The 16,350-nt window shown below is 37.2% G+C and overlaps 1 protein-coding gene across 3 annotated transcripts in view; it reads left to right on the top strand.

The window, feature by feature from the left end:
- The window catches only part of RNF13 (ring finger protein 13), a 162,556-nt gene that overhangs the window by 9,686 nt on the left and 136,520 nt on the right, over positions 1 to 16,350 (top strand). For all 3 annotated transcript variants that reach the window (XM_026497269.4, XM_026497268.4, XM_057315942.1), the window contains one exon: positions 15,159 to 15,288. In XM_026497269.4, coding sequence (XP_026353054.1) covers positions 15,175 to 15,288 — 114 coding nt within the window. In that variant the 5' untranslated portion in view covers positions 15,159 to 15,174. The remainder of the gene's footprint in view (positions 1 to 15,158; positions 15,289 to 16,350) is intronic.

Here is a 16,350-nt window from a genome sequence, read left to right as displayed (position 1 = left end):
TCCTAAATATGAATAGTTTGGGGTGTCCTTCCAGCATCGTGGTGAATGATTTTCTAATTATACTAGTGAATTCCTGGTATCTTGTTACACATACTTGGCCATTATAATAGAAGACAGAACATTTTATTGTCTTTAAGCTTTTGGAGGGGACTTAATTCTGATGTTACAGAGAAAGCCTTAGGGATAAACCATACTTATCACTGAATCTGGTTTAGAGATCCATGAGTAATAAAAAGATTGGAATGGAAGCTGATATGAGTATATAAATTATCATTAATATACATCAGTTTACCTTTCTCAGTTTTTCTTGAAAGTTTTCAAATATTTAGCCTTAAAATTTTATTATGAATGCACATATGAGTGGTTTCAACCTCAGAAGTAATTAAAGCAATACAAACTTATACAATAATCAGATCCTCTGGAAAGGCTGGGATTTCATGACACAGACCTGTATTTGAATATTAGCTCTACTGTATAAGAGGCGTTGGGCAAGTTACTTAAAAATAAGAGCAAATACTTATAAAGTGCTTTCTATATATTAGGCATTGTTAAAGCACTTTATGTTTACTGATCCAAGTCTCAGTTTCTTTATGGAAAGATAGTAGAATCGACCTCTATCGATTGGTAGTATTGTGAGGATTAAAAACAATAATGCAGGGCGCCTGGGTGGCTCAGCCGTTAAGTGTCTGCCTTCGGCTCAGGTTATGATCCCAGGATCCTAGGATCGAGCCCCGCATCGGGCTCCCTGCTCTGCGGGAAGCCTGCTTCTCCCTCTCACACTCCCCTTGCTTGTGTTCCCTCTCTCTCTCTCTCTCTGTCTCTGTCAAATAAATAAAATCTTAAAAAAGAAATTAATAATGCATATTAAGTACTTAGCCAAAAATGTAATAAGCATTCAGTAAACATTAGCTATTTGTATCTTATAACTTTACCTAACATCAACTAAGATGAGAAAAGGATAATTAGTGCAATGAAACACACACTTATTTAGAAGTGTAAATGGAACATTATTTCTAGAAGGCAGTTAGGCAATATGTATTAAGTCTTAAATGTTTCTTTGGTGTAGTGATTCCACATCTAGGAATTTATCCTAAGAAAATCAGAAATGTGTAAAGATATTTATTTTAATCATAGAATTATTTGTAATGGTACTAGTTGGATTCATCTTAATATTAACAGTTGGGGAATGGTTAGACAAAGTCATGATTGAGCTATATAATGGCTCAAGAATTAACGTGTTGTGAGAAGTTTTATTACAAAGGAGAAGTGTTTGATACAACTTTCAGCTAAAAAGCATATAAGCCATGATATAACATGATAACAAATGATGCAAAATATGCATGGAAAAAAACACTGTCACTCATGGTCGGATCAGAGAAGCAGAACCATTGTGAATAAAGTTAATGGTATAGAATAAGGAATTAGGGACACCTGGGTGGCACAGCGGTTGGGCGTCTGCCTTCGGCTCAGGGCGTGATCCTGTGGATACGGGATCGAGCCCCACATCAGGCTCCTCCGCTATGAGCCTGCTTCTTCCTCTCCCACTCTCCCTGCTTGTGTTCCCTCTCTTGCTGGCTGTCTCTATCTCTGTCGAATAAATAAATAAATAAATAAATCTTAAAAAAAAAAAAGAATAAGGAATTAGATTTTAAGAAATTCTGGCAACTGGTTATGGAGTATTTCATAAGGATGTTGCCTTTGTGCCTTGTATGTTGGGTGAGCTGGGGGTCATTATGGGTTAACTGGGTGGCAGTAAGGAAGAAGAGCTGAAAGTGAGGTTTGGAGATCAAGGATGTATTAGAATCAACTGTGAGAACTAACTGCAACACATGAGGACAAACACTAATGTTATGTGTGAATGTTAACATTACGGGTAGTCAATATTTTCTTTTCCTTTCTTTTTTTCTTTATCTTTTTTTTTTTTTTTTAAAGTATGCTCCATGCCCAGCATGGAGCCCAAAGTAGAGCTTGAACCCACGACCCAAGGTTAAGACCTGAGCTGAGATCAAGATGAGAAATGGAATAATTACTGTGGTAGACAGAAGAGTGACCCCAAAGATGTCCACATCCTAATACCTGAAACCTGTGAATATATTATCTTATGTAATAAAAGGAACTTTGCAAATATGGTTAAGGACTTTGGGGTAGAAGATTATCCTGGATTATCCAGGTAGGGGGTTTAGAAGAAGGAAGCAGCAGAAGAGGAGTTTAGAATTATGTGGTGCGAAAGGTGTCATCTGCCATTGCTGGCTTTGGAGGTGGAGAAAGGGGCCTACCAGTCAGGGAATGTGGGCTGCCTCTAGAAGCTGATAAACATAACAATCAATTGTTGTGTAATTGAAAACATTTTTGTTTTAAAGTATACATGGATAATAGCCTAGAATAAAATATGAAATTTGTGTGGCTTTTAAAAATAAATGATACTTCAGAGAGGCTGTTGGTGCTCTTTCAGATTCTGTGCCTTAATAACGTGCTAATGGCCATATATTTATTTTCCTTTTTCTCCTGTTGTTAAGTGAAACACTGCCTTATTTAAATACTGTCAAAGATAACCATGTCAGTTACCAATTTATTTCTTTCTGCTCTGGACTTCCCCATCAATACCTGTTCCACATAAAGCACTGGACTCTAAGCAGTTCTCTTTTACAAAGAGCAAGATGTTAAGCTTTATCAGGTCCTGAAGGGGACAGAGTGCTAGAGGGAACTTACTAGAGAAGGGTTTTTTCTTCCTTGTTCCTGTGACCTGTGTTTTCCTTTTCTTGCTCTTGTTGCATGGTCCATCAGCAGTCCATATGGTTGAGGACATCTGGTGATTGCCTCAGCCATGTCCCCCCCAATACAGAAGCCCTTAGTGATCTCACAGCCTCAGTTCAGACCTGGTGACTTTTGCCACAGCCTTCTGAAGTGGGTATCTTGCACCTCGGGCCTCCTGCCTTCAGTACCTTGACTACCTCTGCACATGGGCCCACCAGTCTTGGCTTATCTTTACCTCGGGAATTGTTTCCTGCAGTTTTCTTGACATGGATACTGTGCATTCCAGGCCTTGTGCCTACAGTAGTATCCTGAGTACCTCTGCACACCTGTCCACCAGCCTCAGCTTGCCTGCACTCCAAAGCATTCTTTCCTGCTTGCCTGGCAACATTGGACCAACTCTCATTTTGATAGCCTGGTGAAATTCTCTCTAGTGTGCTGCAACCATACCTTCTCCAATGAGAAACCCCAGCCTTGGGGAGGGGACCAAGGGGGAAAAAAAGGGAAAAAAAAAAAGAAGAGGGGGGAAAGGGAAAAAATATTTCCCATCATAGTTTAATAATCACGTTTCTTTTAAAAAATTAAAAACTTCTTTATTGACTTATAATTGACATACTATAAACTGTATGTATTTAATATGTAGAATCCTTCTCTCCTGCTCCTTGCCATCCCTTGTTACATCTTTATAGTTATTCCATCATCGTTTACTAATTACTTCTGTCAAACATTCTCTGTTTAATTTACTTTAGTTTCTGTCTTGTAATTGAACACAGCTGTTATAAAATTGATCCCTGGAGTGGTTCCAGGAGGTAGACCTAAAAACTTGAAGTTTTGGTATTGGTTTGGTCATGTTTTTGGTTTTGAGCACAGTGCTGAGCTCCTTGGCAATGGAAGTGGGGAGCTAGTAATCCATGGCATCACAGTTAAGCTATTGCCTGTGGTTCATAGTGATTTATTGTCAACTGATGTACATTCCTCGGAGCCCAAATGGCTGCTACTTTTGACCTTTATGGCAATAATATCTAAAAGGACTATAGTATGGGATGGACGTTTTGAATGCTTTACAGAGAGAAAATGACAAAGGATTTCTTAACTTTCAACTTAAGATATGCCCTTTTTTCACATTTTTTGATTGTTCATTTCACTTCAGAAGGCATTTCATTTTTAAATTGTGAATAGACTTATGAATGATAAGACCTTATTGCTTGCTCATTAACTTTTTTTTTGGTATGAAAGTAATGTGCACTTAGAAAACTTGAACAAGTGGAATGGATTTTGTTTAAGATTTCTGTATTTTAGGCTTTTGTTTGGTATACATTATATAAATGAAATAGACTTTTAGAAAAGTTTTAATTTTTTAATTTTAAAAACATGCAGCTAAATATAAAGAAAATATAGAGTTCCACCACTCAGAGTTTATATGTATTAACAGATTGTTAATAGAGGAATAGAGCTCTGGGTGATATTTTATTTATTTTTACTTTAAGTTGGTTCCACATCCAGCTTGGAGCCCAAAGTGGGGCTTGAATTCATGGCCCTGACATCAAGACCTGAGCCGAGATCAAGGGTCCGACACTCAACTGACTGGGCCACCCAGGCGCCCCTGGGGTGATATTATAAAGAAACAGTTATCAGAAGGAATGGCATAACTTGATCTGGTATCCCATGCTCCTGCACAATTAACATAGTAGGCCAGATTTCATGCTTACCATCCAAACTGTATGGGTCATTGGGCATGCTCAGCTTTTTGTTCAGAAATTCTGCATAAATAGGGAGGGCTAGGGGCTGAGATAATGGGTACGGAAATTGGTTCATTTATTCAGCCCGTCTCTAGTACATATAGAAATCGAGTCCCCTAAAGTAGGGAAACTGGAATGACAGCACAAATTAATATTTTCCTCTACATTGTTTTTGTTTTTCATTTTACTTGAGAAGGTTATCTGAGGATTTGATGGGAAAACAGTCCTGTCAGATACTCGGCAGAGTACCTGGCTTAAAATTAAGTTCTCTACTGATGTATCTATAGCGATGGTGGTGACTTTTGTGTGAAGCATCCTAAAAAAATATTCTGGTTCAGGAGATTGATATTTTGAAGTATACCGAGCATGATATTTTGATAACCTAGGAAACAGTTTCCTGTCATGTTTCCTTACATGGTGCTTAAGACTCTCATATCCATGAAAGCGATTTCATTGCTTTTGTCTTTTTCTTGTTTGCTGGGTGGCTTATGGCTGGCTTGGCAACCTATGGGCACTGGTGACAACAGTCGTATTTGAGAGAATTCTGAAGCGTATTTTTGTTAGCATTCCTATTTCTTTCTTTCTTTTTTTTTTTTTTTTTAAACTCTAATTCACTCCCTCTACTCTATACCTCTTTGACTTGAAGTTTATGAATAATGACTTGCTGTGCCAATTGCCAGTGTCTGGCTGAGAACAGTGTTCTCCAAATTTGGCTTATTCTAAGGATTCACTAGGGGACATTGTTTAAAATTTGTATCACAGGCCCCCAGGTGATAAGTGCTGTACTGGACTAAAGCGTATTTTCCAAACATCCTTGGTGATAAGAAGCAGCTGGAGTACATGTTAATAATAGGAGTAATATACATTACCAGATATCATCTCCTGTGCACTGAAGGAGAAGATGTAACTGGGGTTGAATACGAGTCTGGATTTTAACAGTTGCATATTTGTTGACACGCTTAGTGTGAGTGTGATCTTGGTAAGCTACTGCTTGCCAGCTTTTATAACATTTCCACGTAGCCAGAAAAACAAAACAAAAAAATCTTGTTTTAAATGGCAGGCTGCTTTGTTCTCGGGTTTTTTTTTCTTTCAAAAAATGGTTAGAATTACAGAAACAACAGTGCATTAAACATTTCTGTATGGTTTTAAGGAATAATGATCATGCAGATTCCCATCTCACCACGGCCCAGGTTGAGATACGGAATATTGGTGGCATACTAGAAGCACCCTTTCCCTGATCACACTCCCCTGTCTTACCCTTGAAGTACCCAGTCTTATTTTTATGATAACTTCCTCATTTTTCTTTGTTTTTACTTTTTAAATGTGAATCTCTGCATAATGTCATCTGCTTTGTCTTTCAAAGAACTTCATATGAGTGGAATTATGTTTGCATTCCTTGTGGCTTCTTTGGCTTAGGGTTATTGTTGTGAAAGTCATCTGTATTATATAGCTGTTGTTCATTTTCATTGGTGTAGAGAATTGCATTATACGTACATACCACAATTGATTAATTCTATTTTTAATGCCTAATGCTCAATAATGTTTAATATAAAAAAGAACTCATTTATTTCTGCATGAGACGAAGAGGGTATATGTTATGGACGAACAGGACATGAATTCTGTCACTCAACAGAATTTCCAAGAATATGGAAATATTCTTGATTCTGTTATAGTTGGTATTTTGAGGGAAATAGTAAAGTATTGTTTCTATGGTGGAAAAACGTCAATGTGACTATGTACTGAACATTGGGAATAGCTTGCATGAGGCCCTGAGGCTGGAAAGAATTGATGTTTTGCTATTCACTAAGCTTTTGAAGTTATAAATTTGTTCATTTTGTTTCATTTGTTGGAATCAAATTGTAAAGCATTGTCACAGAACCTGAAAAAATTTTGCTTTGGTTGATAGTAATGGTTAAAAATCTTAGATTAGGCTTGCTTTTAGTTTTGATGGCTTCACATTAGAGAAATTAGATGGGCAACCTACAGTTTCCTTGCAAAGAACTATTAGGCATCTTATTTTTGCTTAAAAAGTTAATTAGGCCTTGTTGTTTTGTCTTTTGTAACACTTTTGTAACACTTTTTTTGCCTCTCAACCATTTCTTTAAAAGCCATGCTTTATGGGAATTTAATTTATATTAGTAGTTCCCAGTTGTTAAAACTCTTGGAAGTCATGATGCTTTTTAGGGAACACTGAAGTTATTGATGTTCTCAATTCATACAACAAGTGATTATACTATTTTGGAGGAAACATTATAGTACCATATATACACATATGTACATGACCATTAGCACATTTGTCTTTTTTATGGAATGTGATTTGGCTATTATAAATTTTACACTAAAGTAGTTAATTAGCTGTTCACTTATTTTTTTCTGTTAGCACTTGCTATAGCATATGAATATATGGATATATTCTTTTGATGCATTTTGTAATATAAAATTCATTTATGGAGAAAAGCAAATTGAAATTACCATCCATTAAATTGTTTGGCAAATTAGGGAAAGATTACCATTATTTTAGCAGTGGAATATTTTAGTCCATTTTTGGAATGCTTGTCATACTCGGGAAAATAGCTTGAGAAACAATAGGGTATGAGCTTATTCAGAGGCTTTCCTATGGAGGTGATTAGCTGTTTCATGAGTGTTATTTGGCATTGAACCAGTTGATGTTAGGATGTGAGTTATCTTCAGAATAAAAAGTTGTTTGGAAGGGAATTTCCTAAAAGTTGTTGGTCTTAAACACTTATTAAATGCATTCTCATTTGTAAAATGAAGGTTTAGGATGTAATTTTGTGTAGATGAATTGTATGGTATTGTCACAGATTTAAATATGAGGTTAGGATTTACTGTGATGCTTGGGGAAGTTTTAAATTTTTAAATTTTAAATTATGGAAATCCCAGACCAGCATTAGATGAGTAACTGGTGTCTTTGCTCTGTTCGGCCATACAGATGATGATAATAATAATAATACAGATGATGATGATGATAATAATAATAATAACAATAACAACAACAACAAGTGCCAGCCAGGGTGCTCAAGTTCTGAAAAACAAGGCTGAGAGAAAAGTAACAATCAAGGGTTTGTTCTTTGAAAAGATCAACAAAATTAATAAACCTTTATTTAGCCAGATTTAAGGAATAAAAGAAGGCTCAACTAAAATCAGACATGAAAGAGGAAACATTATTACCAATTTTACAGAAATGAAAAGGATTATGAAAGAATACTGTGAACAATTGTAAAGCAAAAAATTGGATAACCTAGTTGAAATGGAACACACAACCTACCAAGACTGAGTTATAAAGAAATAGAAAATCTGAATAGATTTTATGACTAGTAAGGAGATCAAATCAATATTTAAAACCTCCCAAGCAAGAAAAGCTCAGGACCAGATGGCTTCACTGGTGAAGTCTACCAAGTATTTTTAAAAACAATTATACCAATCCTTCTTAAACTCTTCTAAAAAGTTGAAGAGGAGGGAATACTTCTTAGCTCATTGTGTAAGACCAGAATTATTCTGATACCAAAGCCAGACTAAGATACTACAAGAAAACTACAGACTAGTATTTCTTATGAATATTGATGGAAAAATCCTCAATCCTAGCAAACCAAATTCAACAACACCATGACCAAGTTCTGTCAAGTAGTAGGCACAATTAGATATGATCAGAGATCGTGGTGATGGCTCTACCTCTAAGAAATTTGCTTGGTAGTTCTCAAGGATTTCTAGCGTATTATCTACTATATACTTCCTTTGAAGAAATGCAGCCTTATTCTGATCATAGGAATACTTAGAATGAATATAGAGTCATGTTCTATTTTTGGTAATTATCAAGAGAGAGGGAGAGAAGGAAAGAGTAAGAGAGGGAAAGATAGGGAAAGGGAGAGAGAGGGCGGGATGGAGGAAAAGAGATAGGTATTTGTAACTAGCAAGAGTTTTTTTTACCAAAAAAACCCAAGTTCAGCTGCTTGTTGCTTGAAAAGCCAATACTCAAGAGACAAGTTTTTTTGTTTTTGTTTTTTGTTTTTGTTTTTGTTTTTTTAGAGATTTTATTTATTTATTTGACATAGAGACAGCCAGCGAGAGAGGGAACACAAGCAGGGGGAGTGGGAGAGAAAGAAGCAGGCTCCCAGCGGAGGAGCCCGCTGTGGGCCTCGATCCCAGGACTCTGGGATCACGCCCTGAGCTGAAGGCAGATGCTTAATGACTGAGCCACCCAGGCACCCTCAAGAGACAAGTTTTGACTGGAAAGAAATATGATTGTGATGAGCACTGGGTGTTGTATGTAAGTGATGAATCACTAATTCTATACCTGAAACTTACATTACACTGTATGTTAACAAGATAGAATTTAAATTTTTTGAAACATTTATTTATTTGTTTGAGAGAGGGCACAAGTTAGCTCCTGAAAGCGGGGGGGGGGGGGCTGTTGGGGGGGATGGATGGGGGAATGGGATAGGAATAAGCTGACTCCACACTGAGCAAACCCCTGACGTGGGGCTTGATCTTACGACCCTGAGATCATGATTTGAGCCGAAATCCAGAGTCAGACACTTAAACAGCTGAGCCACCCAGGCACCCCACTAGCTGGAATTTAAATAAAAACTTGGAAAAAGGGGCACCTGGGTGGCTCTGTCAGTTAAAAGTCTGCCTTCAGCTTGGGTTGTGATCCCAGGGTCCTGGGATTGGAGCCCCTCTCCTGGCTCCCTGCTCAGTGGGGAGTCTGCTTCTTTCTTTCCCTCTGCCCCTCCCCACCATTCATACTGTCTCTGGGCTCTCTCTCAAATAAATTAAAAACAAACAGACTTGGGGGGGTGGTAGGGTAAAGGAAAGGAATATGAGCTTTATTTAGGATGCCCACCATCTGGGCAAAGGGCTGACTCTTGTCCAAAAACCAACTCTGAGGTTTCTGCCTGGCCCAAAGATTTTTAAAGGAACTTTAGGGCAATTAATCAGTAAAAGGGGAGCACAGTGGTCTGTAACACTTCTTGATTGCGTGCAGCTACAGACACCTTGGTGCCTGGAGGTTGTGTATTGGTGCCTGTGTATTGGTACCCTGGAGGGGGGGTACAGATTGTAGAAGAGTGTTTGGTTCCCAGACTTTCTAGGAAACAATGCATGATCTATAGATATACCATGAAATGTTTAGTTAATCATACAGGCTAAAGGTGCTTGCTAAAACTTAGACTGCTTGGTTGGCCAGAAGGGCCAAGGTGGTGACTTCAATTTTATTAGAAGGCTTTTCTGTGTGTTCTTTCTATACGTGGTTCTAAAGAAATGTCTTCAGTAGAATGTGTTCTATTTGGGGGGTGATAAAAGTCACAACAAACAATACTTTATTGAATTTTGTTATAGAGGCTGCAGTAGTTGAGTTAATTCAAAGAAAAGAGGCTAGTGAGAATTGTAATGGAGAAGAAAGGTATAAAACCCACTCTGCATGAGCAGTGAGGGGTTCTGATTGACATTAACACTCTCAATAAATGGGCATAACCTGACACCAGGTTTCACTAGCTTTGTAGAAGAATACAGACTAGGAACATAGCATATCAATATATATCTTCACTGAGAAGCCTTACGTTCATCCAGGTGCAGCTTTACTATTCAACGAAGAGTATACTGGATTGTGATAAGCATATGTGGGGGTATATCAAAGCAGCGTAGGAAAGTCTATAGGAAAGCAGCCACTTTTTGTAATAGTCCATGAGTAGCTTCCACATTTCTTAAATGTCGCACTTGATTTCAAGAATGTTTCAGGGAATGTTTTTGTTTTGGTGACAAGTTTTTATAATTACAGTTTTTCCCCTTGTCATGCTTTCCTATAAGTTAGGAAGTCCTTTTTGTAATAAGTAATGTTATCTAATAATACAGTTTGACAGTCTATATCTTAACCCAGTAGTTTAAGTGCTACAAGAAAGCATTGAAGGATTTAAGCTTATTAACCTTTCTCTCTGGAACACTACTTGGAGATTTGTATGATTTTTGTGTGTTTTTTTGTTTTTTTTGAGAATGTGTGTTAATAACCATGGATTTTTCTTTTCTTTTCTTTTCTTTTCTTTTCTTTTCTAACAGAAATTGTGTATAGTTACACATAAAATTTTGTGTATGATACCATAGGATTCTTAGTTTTCTCCTGAGTTTTCCTTTGAAGATAGAGGAGTGTATTTTAAATTTCTGGGCAACACAAAGGTATAGAGCTGGTGACAGCAGGGTGCATTCTTGCAAGTCATGAGTTGATCAGAGCAAGTATACCTGTTGGACTACTGGGGAATAAAATTGTTTAGGTTGGGCAGACTCTGAAGATTTTAGACTTTTTGCTACTTCTTAATCATTTACTTCTGTTGACTAACTGCTTGTCTTCCCCCCACATTGATTTCAAAATTCTTTCCTTTCTTGACTTCTGTGAAATCAATCTTTCTCTTTTTATTTTCCCTTTCTCCAGACCCTTAAATTTAGATATTCTTCAGTTTTCTTTAGCTCTCTTCTCTTTTTAATTTTCACTTTTACATTAAGATCACTTTAGTTATCACCTATTTGTTGATGATTCCTAAATCTCTCTATGCTTTGGGTAGAGCTCCTGACTTCTATTTATCACTATCTGTTTACATGTCCACCAGAATATTTCACAAACATTAAGTGAAAAAAAATTCCCATATTGTACTCACCTCCACTAACTGTAGTTCTCCTTCAGTATTTCCTCTTTTGTCTTTTGGCAGCACCACCCAAATTTTCTTCCTCCTGTATTCCACCGCTGTTAATTCCTTCTATGCATATTTGTATTTATTCCAGAGTTGTCTTTTTAAATCCTAAATAATCTGATTTTATGATGAAGTAACTTAATCATTTTGTCTCAAAATCACAGTTAGTATGTGTCAGTACTGCAACATAAACCTAGGTCTGTCAAATACTAGATCTCCTATTTCTTGTCACAGTTATACTACTACTACTCACTTCTATGACCTTCAAAAAGCTAAGGGTGTGCCTATAAGGTTTAACTACAAGAGTATTTATTGAAGAGTTTATAATAGTAAAAAAAAATTCCAGCAATAGAGATTCCATTCTATCTGTTATAGCACATTTATATGGAATGACGTGTGGTCATTATACACTATGTTTTAAACCAGTAGTTTTCATTTTGTATAAACAAAGTCATGTGTGGAAACCCAATGTATTAAATACATTAAAAAAAAAAAATGTTTAGAAGGTGTGGAAGCCCCAGAGTGCCTCCTGGACTTGCTATCTGCAGTGGTTCTCCAGGAGATGTTATGGTATAGGGTTTGAAATTTTTAATTTTTTCAAGTATAGTTAATGAATTAGGAAAATATTCACAATATATGAAGTGAAAAGAATACATTTAACAAAACAACATGCACATATCGTATATCCCCAGTTTTGCTAAATAGATATTTGAATGTACATATAAAGAATGGAAGGTTATGCATCAAAAAACAGACACTAGTTATTCCTTAATTTGGTGATTATGAGTGATTTAAATTTTTTGTACATTTTCTACAATGAACAAGAACTAGTCTTGTAAATAGAGACTATAAAAATTCCAGAATGTGTTATTTTTAAAAAGGCAATAAAAGCAAAAATAAGTATAACCAAACTAACTGCATATTGTTAAATACACACGTATGCAGTCCCTCTCTCTCAGCCCTCTCCTCCCCCTCATATCCAGAGTAAAAGAAGGAAACAATCTAGTGGTTGTTGTGCCATGAGCATTGGTTTGAAGCCCTTGAGTATCTGTTTAAGCATAGGGTCATTACCTTTTGAACATCAACCTTGGTAATTTTTTTTTTAAGATTTTATTTATTTATTTGACACAGAGAGACAGCCAGCAAGAGAGGGAATACAAGCAGGGGGAGTGGGAGAGGAGGAAGCAGGCCCCCAGCGGAGGAGCCTGATGTGGGGCTCGATCCCAGAACGCCAGGATCACGCCCTGAGCCGAAGGCAGACGCTGTGCCACCCAGGCGCCCCTCAACCTTGGTTATTGATGTTATTGTCCTTTGGCCTTTAGAGTGTGGATTTTGGAAGCTGCCTGGGTTTGAACCCTGGCTGTGCCATTATCCATTGTTTGACCTTGAGTAAGTTACTTACCAATACCTAAGTTCTCCCCATCTATGAAAAGGGAGTTATGAGGTTTAGATGAGTTTAACTTGATAACATGCTTAGAGAAATGCTTGGCACTTAGTGATCAGTAATAGTTGTTGTGATTATTATACCTTTAGAGTTATTTTTCCTCTAAACTCTTTCTCCTTCTCCTTCCCCTCAAAGTTGGCTGAGAATTCCAGAATTTTACAGAGAAAGTCATAGTTCTTACCCAGATTAAGTTTCTCAAACAGATCAGTAGTCAACATACCGCATATTTATTCTTTCTAACAAGGTTTAGTAGTAACTATACCTTATTTTATAAGGATTTGCATATTTTTTTATGGTATGATTTCTGGCCAGAAATTATCTAGTGTGGTTGTGCTGGGGATTTCTAAGACTACCTGCAGTTTCAGTGATGTACTAGAATGACTTGCAGGACTCAGCATCTTGTTGTACTCATAACTATGATTTATTAGAATGAAAGGATACAAAGCAAAATTAGCAAAGGCAAAACGCACATAGGATAAAGTCCAGAGAAGACCGGATGTAAGCTTTTAAGAGTCCTCTCTCAATGGAGTCGTACAGTATATGCTTAATTCCTCAGCACTCAGTTATGACAACACATGTGAAATGTCTACCAGGGAAGCTCAGTGCCTGGGGTTTCTATTGGGGACTGTTCTGTAGGCACCATCTGCCTAGCGTGTTCAAAAGTTCAGATTCCCAGAAAGAAAATGTGTTTTCAACATAACCACTTTGCAAGTTCAGACACAATGAGCCATTCTTATCAGGAATGATGGGAACCCTCCTGAAATCTAAGTTCCCAGATGCCTGGGAAGGGCCAGTCTGGCAAGCAGGTGTTTCTAAGGATAGCAGCCTCAGGCCTGCCATGTTAATTCTTTTCTGCACAGAGATATATTATATATTTTACCTAAGAAACTAATATCAACAAATCTATACTTTAAAAAAAAGCTTTATAGACTTAATTCACACACCATAAGATTTACCCATTTAAAGCGAACAGCACAGTGATTTTTAAAAAATTTTATATGTCAGAAAGCAAGCACAAGTAGGGGGAGTGGCAGGCAGAGGGAGAAGTAGGCTCCCTGTTGAGCCGGGAGCCCGACTCGGGGCTTCATCCCAGCACCCTGGGATCATGACCTGAGCCGAAGGCAGACGCTTAACCGACTGAGCCACTGAGGCAATGCCAGCACAGTGATTTTTAATATATTTATAGAGTTGTGCAACCATCGCCACAATCTGAATTTTTATCACTCCCCAAAAAACCCCCATACCCATGGACAGTCATTCCTCATTCCTAGCTGCCTACCACCCCTCTCTTGACTCCTACCTGCAGCCCCCCAGCAACCACTAATCTACTTTCTGTGTCTTTGAAATAGAGCTATATTTGACATGTTTTCAACTTTATTTCTTCTTTGATCTTAATGGCTTTGTAAGAAGATAGTTCAAAAATTATTCAGAGGTATTTCTCTTTCAGTGTGTGTGTGTCAGAGTCACAGTTTGAGTTTGTATGGTAGTCACCAAATACGGAGCCTTATCAACAGTAATCATCATCAAAATTGGTGTTACTTGATTTGGTGGCATTTAATGAAATTATTCATTATAAAGGCCCTTGTCTTTGCAAACTTTGTTCTCATCTTTAAAAAAATGTTATACGGGGGGCGCCTGAGTGACTTAGTCGTTAAGCGTCTGCCTTCGGCTCAGGGCGTGATCCCGGCGTTCTGGGATCGAGCCCCACATCAGGCTCCTCCGCTGAGAGCCTGCTTCTTCCTCTCCCACTCCGTCTGCCTGTGTTCCCTCTCTCGCTGGCTGTCTCTATCTCTGTCAAATAAATAAATAAAAAATCTTAAAAAAAATAAAATAAAATAAAAAAATGTTATACTAATGGTTGAGGCCTACCAAGAGAATTTTAATACTTATTACTTGGTTATTGTTTGGTCCTTAATGGTATCTTTTTGCTGCAAGATAGATAAGAACTCACGTAGAAAATTGGGTGAGGTTGGAAAAGGTAACTGCGCTATCGTCATTGGGATGTAGAGAGGGAAAAAGGTATATATTGTTAAGAGGGAAAAGGCAAAACATATTACTTTATAATACTTGGCTGTTTTTTATATTCTCTAAAGTGGGTACAATATTCAAGAATAAATAAGTAAATTTACATGAGAAATTATAAGTTATATTCAAAGAAGTACAAAAATTCCTTAAAATTATAAAAATTGTAAAGTGTTTTTAAATCCTTATTTAGATTGAAATCTAGTTCCCTTCATAACCGAGTTAGTAGACAAGATGTACTATACACCGAGAACTGTGGGAGGACATTTGTTTTGTGGTTAAAACACAGAACTTAGTCACCATGAGTTAGGTAGTTGTTGACTAACTTTGGGTGTTTACCTAAATGTCCAAATCTGTGTAAATTTTTATGCTTTTGAAATAGGTTTAATTTTAATGTTAACCCGTGTTTGTAGTTAAGAGATATTTGGGCATCAGGAATTAACATATGAAATGCCTTGTTTTCAGGGACAAAGCATCAGAGCTCACTGTTACTTGCTTGTCTTCCAGGTGATTTTACAGCGAGATGCTGCTCTCCATAGGGATGCTCATGCTGTCGGCTACACAAGTCTATACCATCTTGACTGTCCAGCTCTTTGCATTCTTAAACCTACTACCTGTAGAAGCAGACATTTTAGCAGTAAGTACAGTAAAATTCATTCATGTCTAAAAAGTATCCTTCAGAGAAGAGCTTTTAAAAAGTCCTAAATGATAAGACATTTACCTATGAACATACAGGTGTGTACACATAGTTGTTACTTAAAAACGGAGGACCTTACTCATCTTTTTATTGCTTAATATCTAACGTAAGATTTCACGTACAATAGGTACCTAATAAATGCTGTTGCTCTCGAGAGCATGTGCGTTCTCAGGAGTGCTCATGCGCACACGTATCTACATGCTGTGTATTTGTGTAGAATCTTACTGTTTTTCTTGGTAATTAGCATAGCTCTAATGACTTTGACAATGATATTTTGAAAAATTATATAAAATGCTTATAGAAAACTTCAAGCTCAGATTAACGTTAATGAGAAGGGAAGTGCAACAATCTTGTCTTTGAGAGAAGTTTTTACAGAAGATTGCTCCTCAAAACTTTAGTAGTTCTTTCTAGGTTGTCTTACTGTCCTCTACCCTGGGAGGTGTATATTTTCTGTGAAGCTAGAAAAGGAAGAATTAACTGTGTGTGTATGTATGTACATCAGTACTCTAGATACTATGCTAAAGACTTATTATTTTTAATTTCTGCATACAAGTGATTTGCTTAATGACAGTAGGTCATTCTAGATGGAAGGGCCAGAATTGTTGCTGACCAAAGCTTCATGTGATCCTCAGCCATGTTTCTGTATACTGTGGTATTTGGGGAAGTGTCTAGGATCATTGCAGAATTTGGGAGAGCCAGGCTGGTTTCTGTATCCTAACTTTTGAATCGTATCAACTCTAATCCCTATGAAATTTGTCACCCTTTGTTACCCTCTTTAATAGGGAACTGGTTGATTAGATTTTTTCTGGAGTAGTCTGGGTGGAGTAAAAGTAGAACCTGTAGGGACTAAGAGTCCATTGACATGAAAATTTTCCTCTAAATTGGTCCCCAAAGTCCTTGGAATATTCTTGGGATGATTTTTGAAATGAAGTAGAGGATTTATGGACTGGTCAGGGAATGAAGTTCTCCGTGTGTCGCTTTTCTCCTTTGCTTTCTTCCATA

The sequence above is a fragment of the Ursus arctos genome, unplaced genomic scaffold (assembly GCF_023065955.2).
Source record: "Ursus arctos isolate Adak ecotype North America unplaced genomic scaffold, UrsArc2.0 scaffold_20, whole genome shotgun sequence".
In the NCBI taxonomy this organism is placed as follows: Eukaryota; Metazoa; Chordata; class Mammalia; order Carnivora; family Ursidae; genus Ursus; species Ursus arctos.
This window is presented reverse-complemented; position numbering and strand designations above follow the sequence as displayed.